The 17,924-nt window shown below is 34.4% G+C and overlaps 3 protein-coding genes across 6 annotated transcripts in view; 2 read left to right on the plus strand and 1 right to left on the minus strand.

Moving 5' to 3' along the window:
- The window catches only part of LOC139982377 (tyrosine-protein kinase CSK-like), a 244,925-nt gene that overhangs the window by 32,838 nt on the left and 194,163 nt on the right, over window positions 1–17,924 (plus strand). The window lies entirely within an intron of this gene.
- Window positions 1–17,924, plus strand: part of LOC139982597 (uncharacterized) — a 25,489-nt gene continuing 7,565 nt past the window's right edge. The window contains exons 1-15 of one of the 3 annotated variants that reach the window (XM_071995526.1): window positions 1–125; window positions 402–488; window positions 1,040–1,354; window positions 1,561–2,208; window positions 3,048–3,401; window positions 3,937–4,077; window positions 4,931–4,968; window positions 5,413–5,437; window positions 5,591–7,029; window positions 8,771–8,979; window positions 9,265–9,338; window positions 9,642–9,709; window positions 10,007–10,048; window positions 10,275–10,310; window positions 10,606–11,255. In XM_071995526.1, the coding sequence (XP_071851627.1) occupies window positions 419–488; window positions 1,040–1,354; window positions 1,561–2,208; window positions 3,048–3,401; window positions 3,937–4,077; window positions 4,931–4,968; window positions 5,413–5,437; window positions 5,591–7,029; window positions 8,771–8,979; window positions 9,265–9,338; window positions 9,642–9,709; window positions 10,007–10,048; window positions 10,275–10,298 (3,447 nt within the window). In that variant the 5' untranslated portion in view covers window positions 1–125; window positions 402–418 and the 3' untranslated portion in view covers window positions 10,299–10,310; window positions 10,606–11,255. Of the gene's footprint in view, window positions 126–401; window positions 489–1,039; window positions 1,355–1,560; window positions 2,209–3,047; window positions 3,402–3,936; window positions 4,078–4,930; window positions 4,969–5,412; window positions 5,438–5,590; window positions 7,030–8,770; window positions 8,980–9,264; window positions 9,339–9,641; window positions 9,710–10,006; window positions 10,049–10,274; window positions 10,311–10,605; window positions 11,256–17,924 lie in introns of those variants that run through there. The other 2 variants (XM_071995528.1, XM_071995527.1) reach the window with 2 other exon arrangements.
- LOC139982598 (uncharacterized) overlaps window positions 11,700–17,924 on the minus strand; it is a 25,585-nt gene continuing 19,360 nt past the window's right edge. The window contains exons 10-16 of one of the 2 annotated variants that reach the window (XM_071995530.1): window positions 17,702–17,758; window positions 16,661–16,726; window positions 16,242–16,319; window positions 15,666–15,719; window positions 15,185–15,382; window positions 14,555–14,695; window positions 11,700–14,167 (exon numbers count right to left, since the gene is read on the minus strand). In XM_071995530.1, the coding sequence (XP_071851631.1) occupies window positions 14,597–14,695; window positions 15,185–15,382; window positions 15,666–15,719; window positions 16,242–16,319; window positions 16,661–16,726; window positions 17,702–17,758 (552 nt within the window). In that variant the 3' untranslated portion in view covers window positions 11,700–14,167; window positions 14,555–14,596. Of the gene's footprint in view, window positions 14,696–15,184; window positions 15,383–15,665; window positions 15,720–16,241; window positions 16,320–16,660; window positions 16,727–17,701; window positions 17,759–17,924 lie in introns of both variants that reach the window. The other variant, XM_071995529.1, reaches the window with a different exon arrangement.

Consider the following 17,924-nt stretch of genomic DNA (forward strand, 5'->3'; position numbering starts at 1 on the left):
AGTGAACCTTTTAGTGCTGTTCAAAAAGTAGGGGAATAAACAACAGCGTTTATTACATATCACATTTTTCCTTGCCACAGAAAGGTTCTAATGTGTTGGAAAGTTGCTGGAATGAAGCTTGCATGGTATGGCATACTTTTCATTTCATTTTCTTTGTAACCGCATTATAAGACAGATAAGTTTATATCAATGCAATTAAGATAAACAAAAAGATACACATAACATAGATCGAAATTTTTGTCACGAATTTTCAGAATTTTATGTAGTGAATGATAGACAGATTCATTTGCAACAACAATATTGTATACAATTGTCGTGCTTCGTATTAATAGTTTGTCTTGATATTATTTCAGCTACTTTCAGACGTTCAATGTATTATTTAACTGTAATACTATTTTCAGATCTCTGGGCACACGCTATGAAGCATACAATATCCGCCATTGTCCTAATTGTGTATCAACTGAGTATTGCTGCTTTGTTTGACGTCGGTGAGTGTATTACACTTTATTGTATTGTAATTTCTTTCCTTCCACCATTAAGCAAAACATTGGTGTTTCAAATTGTAATGAAAAAAAAAAAGAAAAGCATTATAATATATGCTTCAAAGTTAGCCCTGTAACCCAACATCGAACATTTCGGACAACACTTGCATGACTTTATATAACAGCTTTAAATCTACTAATATCCCATAAGAAGCTGCATACTACTCAGTTATCTTTGAGGTAAATGCTTACTTGAGCCATGAATGCTATAGATAACTACGCACTCAAATATCAAAAAGTATTTAAACTTAAGACGACTCATCAAGTGACGGAAATTATTGTCACTAATATAATTAACCGTACTTAAAGATCGCGTTCATCCAGTACGGTATAAGCATTTGCTTGTTGTTCATATGTTCATACTTTTATTGCTTTAGCATTTTGTATCGATGTGGAATTACCGACTTGATATAAGCTCACTAATCTGTACTAATTTATATCTCCCAATGAAATAAAGATCCACTCATTTAGATATCCTTTCGAATGTTCTGTAATAGACCAACCGTGTGCAACTCCACAATACCTGACCTTAGGCAGTCCTGGTCGCATAGACTGTGATTTTGGAGAATCATTTTACGGAGCGTTCTGGTACAACTCTTCAAACTACGAAGAAACTCTACCAGTATTGTACTATAAAGATAGAAAACCCAGTGGCATAGGATATGCCTCCGGGGAATTCAACATCTCTTCTAATGGTTCGCTTATTATCAACCAAGTCTCCCTTGGACATGATCATGAGTTCACAGTTGTCGCTTTCCAAACAAAGCTAGAGACTAAGACGATACCTCATTTTGTTAAAGTTGTCATCACAGGTAGGTGAAGTCAGTATGTCATTTTTGTTACGACTTATATATTGTGTGGTGCAGTTATCATCACCATTGTACTACATAACACATTTAGTATTATGTTGATCCTTTCCCTTCATGTCTGCGTTTAAGTGAAAGCCTTGTGCAACAATTTATAAGGTATATCCTAATACAAACCCGTAAAACAACGAGGCCTTATTATTTATTTCAAGTGAGACCAAGCCAGGAACATCCGCTCTTTACTACCTGTGACAGCAACAGATTTTGCTTCAGGGAACTCGGCCATCCAACTGAGCTGAGCTGCTACATCCAAGGCTCTAGACCACCTGTGAACTTGACTCTATCGAAAATTACACTAAAAGGTCCTGCTCCGATAGAGACTACAGAAACATATACACGGCACATTACATTATATACTTCCGCATCAAGTATTCATTTATCAGCACAACACCCAACATTATTCCAAGCGCTTTCATGCGAGGCATCAGAGCCCCCCAAGTTATTGGTAAACAATTATTCGGTAATTCTCCTACAAAATGGTCCAATCGACATTACCCAAACACAAACATCAACACGGTTTGGAGAGCGGAGTAAAATATTGGAATTGAATTGCAATGATGGCCAGATAACTTACCTTGTTTGGAAGAAAAGTAAGCCCGATGGTTCCGTCAGCAACGTCGCTAAAGCGGTGTTTTATGGGGATGGATTTGTTGATACTTTGTCCAGCAAATTCAACGTTGTAAACGGAGGCAGAGAATTACTTATAAGCAATCTTGCAGTAGAGGATGAAGGAACATACGTCTGTGTATTTGGTGACGGTGAAATGGAGGGTATGAGGGTAATTGAAGTCAAGGTGTATGGTAAGTATTCGCTTATCACATATTTGCTTTGTCACTGTGTGTATAATTACAAGCTTTAATGCCATTTGACTGCAGACCATTACAATTCCATGTGTGATGTTAAGGACCAATTTTGGTGCAGTATCATTTTTGGATTGAACTATAGTTTGAACAAGTTTGAACATAGCTTTTCAGTTCTTTAAAATAATTTCTCTCGATTGAATTGTTCAAGCAACATCATGCTTTTTTAAAATAAAAGAAACCCTACTTTGAAATTAGTCTCTTAATTTAAAAGATAGAGCCATACATTAAATGGTAATTTAGAGAAAAAAAAAATATGTAGTGTGGATCCCGTCACATTTACTCGTGTTTCTGTTAACCCGTGAACAAATTTTATCTCGTTATTTCATGTGCTTTGATATTCGAAATTTTCGTTAATACTACTTTTACTATGAGATAAACACTGTAAAATGTTCCAAGTGTTTATTTTTTCTTTCTACGTGACTCAACCTAACATCGTGAAGTCCAGCAAATGTCAGTTATTTATGTAACAATACGTTGTGAGAAATAAAGGGGATTTGTACGTTTAATACCTTTCGTGTTAGAGTTTAATTTATTTCGAAGATAAACATTTTGTTTAATATCAGAATTTTCCCAACATATCACCTTTGTTTCTTAACTACCCTGGACAATGGTATTTGGTAGAACATTGATAGGAGAAAATGTGTTTACGTGTGTTATTCTCAGAAAGTGGAATCGTGTATAGGTGAATAGGAGAATAAAAAAAATAACAAATAAATTAAGTATGCATCTTTCGGTTTTACCTAAATGTGTTTTGCCTATATTAATATCATCCGTAGTCCCTCCAGATCCTCCGTATTTGAATGTAGATGGTTGTAACCCACAACAGCACTGTGTCTTAACTGCAACACGAATATCTTCACGTGAACTGAAATGCAGTCTAAATGGAATTCGTCCATCAGTGAATCTTCGTTGGAGTTTTCATGACCAAACAGAGTCAGATTTTGAAGAGTTATCTTCATCTCAGAAGCTGATTTCCCATGATGGTATTGTGTATGATGTAACTATAATAACAAAATTCAGATTTGATGCTGTAAAGCAAGAAAAAGTGACATTCGAATGCGCAGTGGTTGGGAACACGTCTATTGTGAACATCATGCCAACCTATGTTGATGTATTGATTCCATTGAGCGGTAAGTTAAATTCACTATGGTGCAATCTAGGATATTATACAATTGTTTCATAATGATAGGAACACATGTAGAGATATTTGAGGCTTACAAGGAATAGTAAAGTAGGCTTTGCGCGTGATTTGTTTCAACCATCATTTACAATAGTTGGAAGTGGTAGTAAGTTGACGCCATATTAAGTTGCTACCAGAGTTTCTTAATTATGTTATAAGATAAATAAGAAATAAAAAAACGGAAACTGTTTTGAGACATCAAATAAAGTCTATAATTCTGTTTTATTTATTCTGTGTACTTTGATAAAAACTTCGTCAAAAAAAAATCGTCAAAAGCTAATCACAAATATTGCTTTTTCTTCTCGTCTTGAGTACGATAAGACACATGTCCACAAAACTGCCAATATGCATAACTATGTAACATCTTGTTGACATTGCCAACCATATTGTATTGTCAGATAACATCTCACCCAAACGGAAGCCATGGTTGATTTAATTGAAAAATGAGATATAAAAATGATCACAAAATACAATATATTTCACAGAAGCGCCACCGACAACTGTGACTCCAAATGGCGAGCCAGATAACAAAGCGTCCTTATTGGCCGTTATTGGATCGTTATTTGCGTTAATTGTGCTGCTTGCAGTGGTGTTCCTTCTTATTGTGCGACGTAGATTTCAAACAGGTAATACTTTCAATTGGTTGTAACATATGGCAAAATCCCCATATAAATGACAAGTTTTTGTTACTCACGTGTCATATCGCCCATACATTATAAAATATATGTCTCAATCTCCTCATAATAATGGCAATTATGGAGTTTATTGATATCCAGTTTCTGCATAGAGGGATTTACAAGTACTTTTAAGAAAATAATTCAGAGGTAAACTCCCTTTTGACTGATAAGTAATTTCTTAACATTTTCTGCAAAATGTTTACTTGTTCACTTTATTCCAAAGGCTCAGTTGGAATGAAATGAACAATTTACAAATTGTTAGAGTGATCCCCCCCCCCCCCAAGAAAATAGTATGGTAGCGCGCTAGGAAAAAGCACTGTTTTTTTTTGGCAATTCACTATGCAGTCGAATATAATTTGTTGAGAGAAAAAAATGGTTCCCCTTTGTTACATAAACATACCTTTTGTAGTAAGTAGTCTATGTAGCCTTCAAACATATAACTTTTACTCAGTTGCTTACTTGCTTAACCAGAGTGATTAATAAGTTTCTGAAGTGGGGGCCAGTGGTACAAATGTATCGAAAAAAGTTTAAAAGTGCAGTCGCGAAAGATGGGGTGTCTAACTGACACTGACCGGAATTTTGACGAGTAGCGCAGGGAAGGGGGGGGGGTGATACAAGGCAGCAGTCATAATTTTCTGGCTCAAAAACTCATCCAGCTGAAATTTTAGCGACTACACCCCCCCCCCCCCCAATCATCAATTCTTAGCTACGTCCCTGATTACATGAGATACATAAACGTTAATTATGTGGTGGTAGTTGTTCTTTGGTCTCACGACATAAACCTTTAATTTCTATAATGCAGATGGTGTTGACGTTGGATCAACTCCGGCGGCTAATGAGGTAGGTACAATACATATTTATGAATGTATCACTTGGGAAAATTAAATCCAGAAGTGTACATATCGTGATCAAAGTAATTGCTTTCAAATAAGAATAGACCTCCTTTTCCTTGAAGGGTGACCTTTCAGTGATTCAAAAGTTGTTGAACAACTCAGTCGTATGTATTTTCTTTTGTGAATGTTAATTGTGTCCATCTTAAAAATATATGTTCTACAATATAAAAAATATGTAGCTATATACATTAACGCAAGCTACTGATATATAATGTACTGACAATGGGTATTTTGAGAAAAATATGTTTGGCTGGTACAGAAAAAAGTTAAAGTGACTATTTAATTATCTCCCAGAGTATCAGTTTAGTGGTTTATTCATTAACTTATTTACTGAACTAAATTGCTTGATAAATAAATACTTACAGCTACAATGTTTTATTCATATTATTAGGACGTACCCCTACTGAGCCAGTCTGGTGAGTAGAACTAATTCTATTACAATTGTAATTTGTTTTAAAAACCAGAATATGGTTGAACATTTTATTTTAATGAAACACTACTGCGAGAAATGTGTACACAGTATCATCATACCAGTTTCTAAGACACTCAACTAGTTTTCTTTATTGTAGAACGTAGTTTCAAGAAACAGCTGGTATCGTATTACAGAGAAGCATGTGAAGGCATCAAACGACTACCAGGGTGCGTAAATGTGAAGGTTGACGAAATTTTTGTGGAAGGTGATCTGGAAATTTTAAAATCGAACATGAATAAGCAGAACTATTGGGAGAAACTGGATTCCTACCATGAGATACTTAACGAACACAATCGTATAATACTAGAAGGTGGTACAGGTTACGGGAAGTCAATCCTTTGCCTCAAGATGGCTCATGATTGGTATACACGCAACCAAGCTTCACCGTTGAAAAATGTTGACCTTTTCATTCTTCTTCACATGCGGCATTTTCAAAAGAACACATCTCTCTATCAAGCAATTAAGCAGTATCTCTTACCAAAAGATTCACATTTTACTATCGAAGATATAAAAAACATGCTTAACCAGGCTAATTCAGCATTAATTGTTTTGGATGGTTTTAACCGATTTCCACACAGTCATGAATATGGACAAACACACTTTAAAGAAATTATGATGAAACAAGTACTTCGAACTTGTACCGTTCTCCTTGTTACTACACCGGCCATCTTGCCAAATCCATTGCCCAACCTAACCACGCGATTAAGATTGGTTGGTTTTGACGAGATAGCACAACATAAATATATCTCGAAGGTGGTTACAAAGAGAGACAGCCATGAGGGGAAACGAATTAGCAATTTATTTAACAATATTCCAGGAATCTTTGCATTTTGTCAGATTCCTTTATTTTTTACTTTACTGGCTCACTTAGCCTACGAGAAAAAGCTCTCGAAAGAATTATCCGCGGAGACCATAACGGATTGTTTTAAAGGCATTATCAATGCTTTGTCCGATGACAATTTGCAATATACTCCTACAGCTGCTGAAGAGCAAATTCTTCATCGTGAAGCATTCAAAGCACTCAGAGATACTAACAAAGGTTTGATTTGGGACGAGGAAACTCTGAAGAATCTCTTGGGAGGTCAACTTTATCATAAGTACAGGAACATTGGCATCTTAGTCGAAGATGAAGTCTATGAACACCAAAAATATGTTAAGAAAGTAACTTTTTATCACAATGTGTTTTGTGAATGGTTTGCGGCACTGTATCTCGCTGATCCTAACGGTTCGTCCGATCCTGAAACAAATTTGTCAAAGATACTTAATGGCATCCATCCTATCAATTATCAATATGTATATCGCTTTGCCAGTGGCTTAAATGGAGACGTAGCCGAGGAGATTATTAATCACTTGAAGAATGTTAAAGATGGCGAGGCATTTGCTACTATGTGTATTTTGGAACAAAAAGGTGGCGTAGCAGGCATACAGGATGCTGTTCGAGATATTTGTGCGGTGCCAGTTAATATTTCTAACAAACACACTCGGTTACTGCAAAGATCTAACACTCAATTGCTTGTCCTTGCATCTGAAAACAAGGTAAGTAATCTCCGTTTCTGCTACATATATTGATTAATATAAAGACACCAGTAACGCTACTAACAGAAGGTTATCAACCAAAACTAATTAAGCATTGCTCATGATGGTTGCTGGTTAAGATTAAGTTTGTTTTTCGTTATTGTCGCTACATTAAAGACCAACTATGGAGACTTTTCGATGAACATAAAATCCCACCATTTTGCATATATGTAATCCATAACTCACTTCAGTTACATTGCTGTAATTAACTTTACCAATTTCGGACGTTAACTACGTGAAAAATGGGGAGAAAAGTCAGCTTTTCGGGAAACCTGTTTCAGACATTCCTAAGACATCCTGTGACCATGTGACGTCAACGTTGGTATAAAGCACTCACAAGAATACTTTTTGTGTGTAAAGTTGTTCACTTGAGCTGCAAAAAACATCAACAATATTACTCCTTTTTCGAAATGCCACAATTCTGTGTCACTGGAAGTTGGAGTTATACCTCAGCCAACAAATGTATCAGCTTTTTTAGCTTTCCGAGTAGAAGAACCGACGTAAAACGCCGTACACTCTGGATCAATTTTGTTAGATCCACGCGGAAAGATTTTTCAGCACCCGGAGTATCTAATGCCCATGAGTTCACATGCATGACCCTGCCTCTGTGTATGCTCCAAATGTCTCATTCTGAGAAACTTATATAATATCGACAGCTGTGGCGGACATAGCTAATGCGAAATTGACCCTTTCAAGTCGCCTCGTAAACACGCCCTGGTCGTTCTTACATGTAACATTATATCACGCATTTGCAGACCATGTATATAGACCGTGCCTATAGGGTAGCATTGTTAGTACCTGTAGTGAGTTACAACTTTCACCGGGTATGTAAATAATCATGTTAGGATTTCATCGCATTTATCCATGTCATTTGTCGTATTCCAGAGTTCGTGATACATGTGTTATATTGTCCGTTTTGTTTGTTCCGGCATCTGCATGGTCCAAGGAGTGGAATAAAACGATCGGACGTTTTATTTCATCAGTGACTGTCTTGTGATTGTGGGATGTTACTGGTGAAGGTCTGTTTCAACTAGACCTAACTCTATGGAATTACACAAAGTCACGGTAGTATTTCGCCCAGGATTGAACGAGAAGCGTGGATTTGGATATTCACTGCTAAATTTGGTTTATTGACAGGATACTTTTTCTGTGTTTATACTTTGGCATATTAAAACGAGTAAGTACTATGTCCAGCTGAAGCTTAGTCATGTATATATATATATATATATATATATATATATATATATATATATATATATATATTTACACATGTTGATTATGGGTATGTAATCTCCCAAATAAATGGACCCCCCCAAAAAAAAATGTCTCCATAGTTGGTCTTTAAGCTACGCTAGCTGAGCTTTGGTACTGCAATTTTGTATAACTTCATATCTGTCGTCCAATATAATACTTTACTGTTGCAATTACTCAACTATGTGGAGTTGCATACCAAAGCAAATGTTTACTTTTCAAATTCAACTTCCTTTATATACCAATTATATATACTAGATAAGGTGAAAGCCGACTGAATTCAAAGTCTCATGGGATGGCTACTATTTCAATTACTTTAATCAGAACCTTCGCGGTATGTTTCTTGCAACTTTAGTAACTACATCCAATGCAAGTCAATAATAAAGTACTGCAAGCTCGTAACCCTAATACAGAGCTAACAAAATTCACAACTTTATCTACTTTGATACAGATTCCCATCGAGATAGTTTGGCTGAATGACACCAATGCGTACTTTAATAGAGCAACCAAGTCTCTTGTATTTACATCGGGAATAAAATTACCGAAGTTGGAAACGATGATTCTCTTGTCCATTGCTGAAAGCGGCAAGGAGTTTTCTCCTCAACAATTTGCAGGCATTTTGGATTATGCCGATGTCTGTACAGGACTGAAAGGCTTGAGGTAAGAAATTTGGTTAATGCTGATTTACCACTGTATTGAGTCACATAAATGTAAATCATAAGGTTAGCTTTGTGTCACCTTGCTCTGTACCGTACTTGTTTAATACCATTCTCGTTGATGATGCCAATCATGAGTAAACAAAATCGAATGATCCATTGATAGCTTAATAATAATATCAAAGGATTGCTGGCAATAAAAGTGACTTCTTCAGTTCTGTTACTTTTGTGTTTTTAATGAACTCAAACATTATAGGTAAGCAGCGTGTATCACAATTTGTTCTTCCAGGTTTCGTGGTTGCATTTTACCATTGCGAATTGAAAAGAAATGCTTGAAAATCCTTCGAGACAGATCCATTTCGGGTAATTCAACTCAAACATTTATCTCGTCAACATAATTAACTTTACAGCAAAGGGTATGCTCGTTGTCAAAGTATGAGGTTACCATGACAACAGCTATTCTCGTTTATGTTATCAATATAACTACATGTAAGCGTTTATCAATAATTAATTGTGAAAGCTGTTGATAATAAGCGATAATTGTATAAATATAAATGATTACATCAAATATATGACCTTATACGATTAAATTAATGAAGCAACCATTTACAATTTCATTTTTTAATCATATTCGGTGTATCCAATTATCTTTTAATTCTGCCTCAGTTGAGTGGGTGCTTCCAGTAGCAGATAAGACTCTGTACGTTCTAAATCCTAATCGAGGCACATGGGAGGTAAGTTACATACCTTCGTCGATACATAACTGCTTACTATTTCATATGGTTTACATTATTGATTAGCCTTCATCACCAGCCCTTTTCAACTATGAGAAACATTAAGATCAGTTTTAACACATTTATTAAAATGTTATGCCAATCGTGTATCACTGTACCCTGTGAACGTAGGTATACAAAATAAACTGCAATACTTTTCTCTTTCATTACTAAATCACGGCAATATTTTTTATTCAACTCATATGAAATGGTGAGCATAAGTTCTTATGTAATTTTTTTTTATTAATATTTCTACAGGCTAACGGCGATAAACTATCAGACGGATTGTATAAATTAGCGGTAAGGTCTTTATGAAATTAATTAAGAGTAATCAGCGGCAATATATACGTACTTTATGGTCTTTACAATGAAATTAAGTTACTTTTATCTAATATTTTTGAAAATATTGCCTGTATGAAAGTGATCATAAAACAAGAGTTCTTTGCTAAAACAAACAAACGTATTAATTTCTTAAGACATTTTGCGATCAAATGCATATCATTCCATATTTCATTTTCCATTTTAGAAAAAGTGCATTTGCGAAAAGTGAAATGGGGACAAGGTATGTACACATATACAAAATTTCTAAGTTCTAATCATGTAATATCATTTACTACTAGACCTGATACTTGCAAAAGTATAAACATTGCGTAGTCACCATTATATTTTTGATGTGATAATTTTAAATCTGTTGTAAGCAGCGTTTAAATTCTCTACTAGTATATACCCAATGCGAAAAAGTTAGTCGCACGAATACCATTTATCAGACGGATAAATTTATTATTCAATACAGTAACTAATGATGTAATTGATCTGATGTTTCAGTAATTAAAATATAATTATTTTATTTCTTGCAGTAGTCGAAGATTGGTGTGTAGACGCATATCAAAAGGCAGTTTCAAATTCCTGGAAAACAAAGTTTTAAACTTAAAAAATTTAAACGAGTTATGGTCTTTGAATGTATACATATATATATATATATATATATATATATATATATATATATATATATATATATATATATATATATATATATATATATATATATATATATATATATATATATATATATATATATATATACCACCTATATTTGACCTAGTGTTCGTACATAAACACTTTATTGATATGTGTTACTAACGTCTGTCTTACAGACTGTGCGATCTCCCTAATACTACCTCAAGGCTGACAATTTGGTTCAGTTCAAGGTACACACGCTAACAAAGTGTGTATACATATTCATACACAACGGTGCAATTGAAATATGAAAGAGTCAACTGACATGATAGTTCAAACATAATAAAAACTGATAAAGAACATAATAAACACAAGTTTTAACAAGTATCTATAAAGGGGCAATCCAAATTACCCAATTGAAGTTTAAGTCGTTGACATGGTTTCGTTTCTTTCAATGTAGACGATTGTATTGAAGTGGTTTGGGCTGTACGCCAACAAAAAATGTAATATTAATATTAAGTAAGTAAAATAATTATTAATTATTTAATTAGTTAATTAAAAATAGTTAATAATAAGTATGTTATTAAATTAACTTATTACTTCCAAATTTTATTCAAAATAGATATCTTCAATGTGTGATAATTATGTGAGGTTAAATAGTGTAGTCCATAACTTGAACATTAAATTGTGAAACTTGCGTAGAGAGAAGGTTGGATCTGACTGCTTGAGTAGGTATCTTTCACTGGTGTAACACCTGTCAATGACTAGTAAAAATGTGAGAGAAAGTACATCAATTCAATTTGCTAAACTCTAGTTAAAATTAATAATTAAAGTTTTAATTTTCAAACATCGAGTCTGAGTTACTCTTACTGACCCGTTATTACCTTTTTTGTATTCCATTTTATTTATTATAGTTTTCGTCCTTATGAGTTACTTTTAAGCTTAATTCGTTGTAACAAAAATAGGCATGGTGAATAACTACATTCATACATCATTCGTAGAGACCGTCACTTTATTGATGAATTTGTAATGAATTTGTATGAAAGCGATACTTATCTTGCAGTAATTTCTTTTGAATCAGTTGTGATTGAATGGATATACACTGGTGAATAGCAGTTCAGTGACTCCGAAAACACTCAAGCCTAATTTCAAAGTCCAAGCTAAGCATCTTGATTGAACTTTGGTTTATTGATCAGTGGTGAATGATATTCAATTGCTAGAGGTGCGTTTCATTTACTCCTACTGATATGATGTTTACCTTCAACGCAAAATTGCGCGTGACTTGGCGTTGTGCCAGGGACAAACAATATCTTCATTTTGTATTCAAATATTAGACAACTATTCAAGCAAAACAATCATAGAAACTGAGACATTTATTCAGTATATGCGTCACAGGAATGAAGAAAAAATAGTCTCTTCATATTATCATAGTTACTCTGATGATACATAAACATAAATATGGACTGTATTTGTTTTATTCTGGATAACAGCTTCTGAGTTCATTTACTAGTTTGACTAATTAAGTAGTCTCTCTTACATTTACAGGTTTGTAAACACTACATGAGTAGACTATCATCTCTTTGTTTGAATTGAACATAATACTAATCACATATGTAAAATATAATGCTGACAGAAATTCGTTAATTATACTGTTTAATGACACATGGTGACTTGATATTTATTTCTTGTAGCTACTAACAAGCTAGTACCAGATAACATATGCTGGAACTCACTGCCAACATTACCTTTTACTAGTTATATAACATAAACTTCCTCTGGTAGGTATCAAATGACTACTACGACGATTCTGAGTACTGCAATATGTTTAAGTTTACTTCATTAGTACAGTGTATGTATTTTTGCATATGTGTCATTTTCAGACGTCATTGATCATCCGATTACACATACTTTGATTTAAACGGCAGGGTCTATGATATCATAAAAACAATACGGGTCATATTCGATTGTTTCTTTCAAAGATGAGATCATTTTCACTAAGATATTTACTACAAAGCACTAGCAAATACCTAAATACACACTTATGAGTTGATTGTAAATTTAGGCCTCAGCTACATTGTGTGGGTATTAAAGAAATAATTTCACTGTAGGTCATTATGTAAAGATTTCATTCTGGGAATTAAACAATACTTTGAGAGTATCAATTGAAAAGAACGTTACGTAAACTCACTGACGTGTTTTACTTTCGTTTAGCCTTTTGTATATAAGTGAGGCTTTGACTGGGTCCCTATCCAATAAGTTCAAGTCATAGGTCATCAGATGGGGGCTATTCTACCGTGATTAACAATTTCAGTATACAATGTTTGGACAAAATATAACGAAACAAAATCATCAACGAAGGTAAACTTTAAAAACAGTGTATGGAGGATATATTTGCATCATCCTAGTAAGCTTACTATTTGACCCGACTATGGCGTGATACGCAAAATACACCCGTTGGAAGTGTGTCAAATAGTCTCCCAATTTGGTTCGTAAATGTGGAGGAAAATGTATCGTAACTTTGCAAGAAAGGTCAAAGGTTTGAATGTTAATAATATTGCGGTGTTGCTTATATCAGTTAAAGTGTATGTTTGGTTTCTGAGGGTCCCATCTTGATAATTGAGAAGACCCCAGCTAATTTATTGAATCCTTTATTGTTATATGACCTATATTTCTATAAAAGCTGAATTTCCTGACGCAGTCCACTCATCACTGCCCGACCTGGCGTACTTCAACTGCACCAAGAGTGATTTTGCTTGTACATATATTGCCATAATCCTCATCTTAGTTTTACCAGCATACTTGAAATGTAGATGTTAATAAGTAGATAATGCATTGCAGAAGTTACAATTATATAACATCATATTGTAATAGGAAAACGCTAGAAATTCAAAGTAAAGCATGGAAATTCGTTGACTGCAATGACCTTTATAGTATACTACGAGACTAATACAGGACTAGGTCAGTATTTATATTTAATCTTGAAATAGGGTTATTTATCAAATAAATGACAAGTGCAGCGCGGCAAATTGAAGAAATATTGTGTACCGTTGCCTTCCTTTTTGTGCTTTTAACTTAACATGATCTGCACCAAAAGCGTTATGACCAAAACGTCGCTGCAACAATCATCTCCGCACCCCAAACCCCCACACCCAACCAAACGCCAAGCTCTACAGAAGTACGGACAGCCCTCTCGCCGATGAACATGTCTCGACAAATGGTGGAAATGCGCTTCAATGTTAAGCCACAAGTCACTATTCATCACTGCAATAACCAGCACCTACGGATGGACCTCCTGTAACGCCACACGCGCTCCTCGTTGTTCCTATGCTCTCCTATATATTTGCCTCAACGGTTTTTTTATACATATATTAAGACTTGACCGTTAATCTCACTTTGTTTTACTTTATTTCATGATTGTCTGGAAAGCCTTTGATTTACCAGTTGAGTGCGAAGTCTTGATATCTGGAAAAACATAAATCAATTAAAGAACAATACTACTACTACTACTAATAATAATAGAAGTCGTGCTTCCACTACTACTATTACTAATATCGTTATTATCACTTCTTATACTACCAATGCTACTACCACTAAACATATTAAAACTAATGCTACTATTTTTATTTGTACTTTGATATTACTTATTATACTGTTGATAAAAACAAAATTAGTCAATCGCATGTATCTAAGTACAATGTAGCAAATTGAAGTTTACTTATACAGTTTTTTTTACATCCTCTTTTCGCTTTGTATTTACTTCCAACGAACTAAAGGAGAAAGTATTATCTTCGTTTGCTTAGTAAAAACTTTTCAATGTTTGTTTATTGTAATCTTGAAATGAAAACAGACCGAAACAGTTTCCAGATGTTTTATGACCGAAGCTCCATCTGGTTATTCGTGAAATTGGTCTACTTTTATCGTATTACACAGATCTTCTAATAGGAATGCGATTTCTTCTAGTTCGAGCTTCAGGAGAGCCTCAACAAGAACCTATAAATTGCAGAAAAAAAAAACTTACACATAGCATTTGAAAAGTTAATACATTACTAATTTTCATATTGAAACTAAATACTCGCACTTTGATACAACAGGCTATCAAACCGTTGTGTTGTCTCTCAATTCAACTGTTTAAATTCATTCTATGTATTTGATGGCTTTCGTTTTCGAAACACAAAAAACATTTTTTTTTCTCTAGACACGTAATAGATCAATTGTTCTTAGAAATATTACAAAGCGAATGGTAATCAATGACTTTAAGTACACTAAACTTCTTTTTCAACCGCTGTAATTATATTTGCGTGTATTGCTCTTTTAGTGAAGAAGTAGGAGGTATGAATTGTATGGACGTAAGCAAGTAGAATCTTTATACGTGTACCATCAGTGTGCAAACAAATATTTGCAAGAATCATTCAAACTATCAAAGATCAAGTGATTCTAGTGCAATGTACAGTTTAAAAAAAAAATAATAATTTAACCTACTGTCACGGTTGCTTCGTTCGCCATTCTCTGATGCCATGCAGCAAGGAGTGCAATATTTTTCTCTTGAATGTCGTTGGTACGCTCTTGGATTCGACGTCTAGTATTTACAGGCACTTTTAATAGTTTTCCAAAGTCATCCCACTTTTCCTCTACGAGATGATCAGCTACATCTGTCTGTAAATCTTCGGTAACTTGTATCTGTGGGTTCGTAGAACGGTTCGTAGAAGTGCTTGCCATTTAAGAGATATATAGATCTAGTAAGAACCGTGTATTGCCTCGCTCTGGATATTTCGCAAACACTTTCATACAAACATTTTAAGAGTGAATACATATCACATTGATTTATAAATGCATATCAAACTAAATTATATATCGTCAATTAAATGGTTTGTTTTCATTTAGGCTAAAATAAACGCATACTTTAAATTGTACTGGTTTATAAACCGTTAGAACCAGACTGAAGCCTGAATAATATACTTACGTGTCCATTTATTCTCAAGTAATTTAGTGCCACCGATTTACTTTCGTCAATTGCCTGTTAAGAAAAATAGTAATGCATTAATAAACTATGCGACAGGCGAAATGAATGAATTATAACAGCTGCATATTGTTCAATTTAAGATTTATTTTACTTTATATAAAGCAACTTAACATATGAAAATTTATGACTACAGACATCTGCATGCAAAATATAGCCAAGTAATGTTTCTATCATTTCATGATACTATGCTCAGATAGTTTTGAAACTATGGTTTTGACTGTACCTGTAATTCCCTTCAAAGTAAACAAAAATTCCTACAAAAAAGGCACTTTCGATTACGTTCTAATTCCTTTTTTTACAAGCAACGCCACACAAACCACTCTTATAACATCTCAGATCGATAAATCACAAATTGAAAATAAACTTGTACTACTTTTTACTTCGTAATATATATATATATATATATATATATATATATATATATATATATTTATATATTATTAGTTTTTCTTAACAACCGAATAGTTCTATCGAACGCATAAGAATCAATGCTTACAAGTTGATACTTGATCTTACCAGGCTCCGAATGTTAATGTACCCCTCGTCTGGCACCTCGTATTCATTCGCATCTACATTCTCATTAGAATCAGAACCCTGTTGACAACCAAACAATAACAGGTACCATTTGTCCATGATACATTATACATTAAAATAGGTAGAAAACCTAATCTATATTGAGCAGTGCTGTAACTAACCTGTCTTGTAATTTGTTTGACAATTCTGATCGATTATCAATACAGTTATCAATAATTCCTATATACTTGTTCTCGTGTTGTTGCGTATGTATCTATTCCTCAAATTTAATTTCATACTTTCATTATTGGTATGGGTGTGTGTCACTTTCGAAATACCTATCATAAAGTTCTCTTCAACAGAGATATGTAATTTATTAAGATCAATGGAAAGAGTTATTCGATGAAAAAAAATCACTATACCACATCTTCATATTCTTCGTCATCAGATGGCAATTGTGTTGGTTGGCATATATCTTCTTGACCGGGCTGTGAAGACGCAAACAAAGTTATTAACAGCCTTTGTAAATTACAGACTGTAGGAATATAACAATGAATTTAGACCAACTTTTGTGGATGAGTATTCCTTGGAAAAATATATGGTATTTTGGGATAAATGGTCGATCCTTCCTCATAAGGCCGCATGTCAATATGTGTGTAGGTGAAAGCAAACCATCCTTTTTCGACAATGATTTCTTACAATAATGGACAATATCGTTCTAACTAGAGAAAGGCTACTCTGTCATTCCATGGAAACAGCTCCATGCCTGTAAGCGTATAGTAGGTGTAGCATACACGTTGTGCAAGGAGAAAACACAATTCGTGTTCTCGGTTGACTGTCATAAGAATAAAAACTTCTGGTTAAGCACTGTGATTTGCTGGAAGTGCGCATCATTCCAACTGCTGCCGCCTACGGATGCTCATGATTGACATGTGTACATGCAAAATCGATTGTGCGTATGTGTTCTGTCAAACGGACATGTTATACCCAACAGTTTCAAGACTAATTGTTAGTTACCTGACCTAGCGATACTCGATAACGTGGGTAAAGTACAATGGGCACAACTTCTTCTAAAACTTAGTCCGGCAAGGGAAACACGATGACTTTGTTGAGAGTTGAGACCCATTAACTAATTCTACGTGATCTTTGTCAAAGTTCATGGACCCAAACTACAAGCTTGTACATACCGTACAACGAGAGTAATTCACAAGGACCAAACAAATATGCTGACCTTTCAGCCACTGCAACGCCAATGTTGGAAACGAAATGTGTGGCTTACAAGCATGCGCGAATATAAAGTCGTTGGTGTCCAATGTATCAACTCAGGAAATGCAGCAGGTGTGCAAACAGCTGGTTTGACGAGTAATGTCATGAATAATGTATCTAAAGAACTCAATAACGATACATTTCTCTACTTTAGTAGAATATAAGAGGTAGTAAACATGATTATGGTATTTTCTTACTAGTGGAACGTATACGTCTGCACTTGATTGTCCAGTGGATTCGTCTGCAGTAGTAACCTGTCAAATAAAATAGAATTGCTTCACACGTTTTTATTGAAAGGATCTTTTAGTGGCTAAACATGATCAATTGGCTAAGTTGTCGCTAAATTCCGCCATCTTCAGGTTCAAACCACCTCCTCATAACATTTGATATCGTCGAATTATACTGTTAGGATGTTTATTG

The sequence above is a fragment of the Apostichopus japonicus genome, chromosome 16, assembly GCF_037975245.1.
Source record: "Apostichopus japonicus isolate 1M-3 chromosome 16, ASM3797524v1, whole genome shotgun sequence".
NCBI lineage: Eukaryota > Metazoa > Echinodermata > Holothuroidea > Aspidochirotida > Stichopodidae > Apostichopus > Apostichopus japonicus.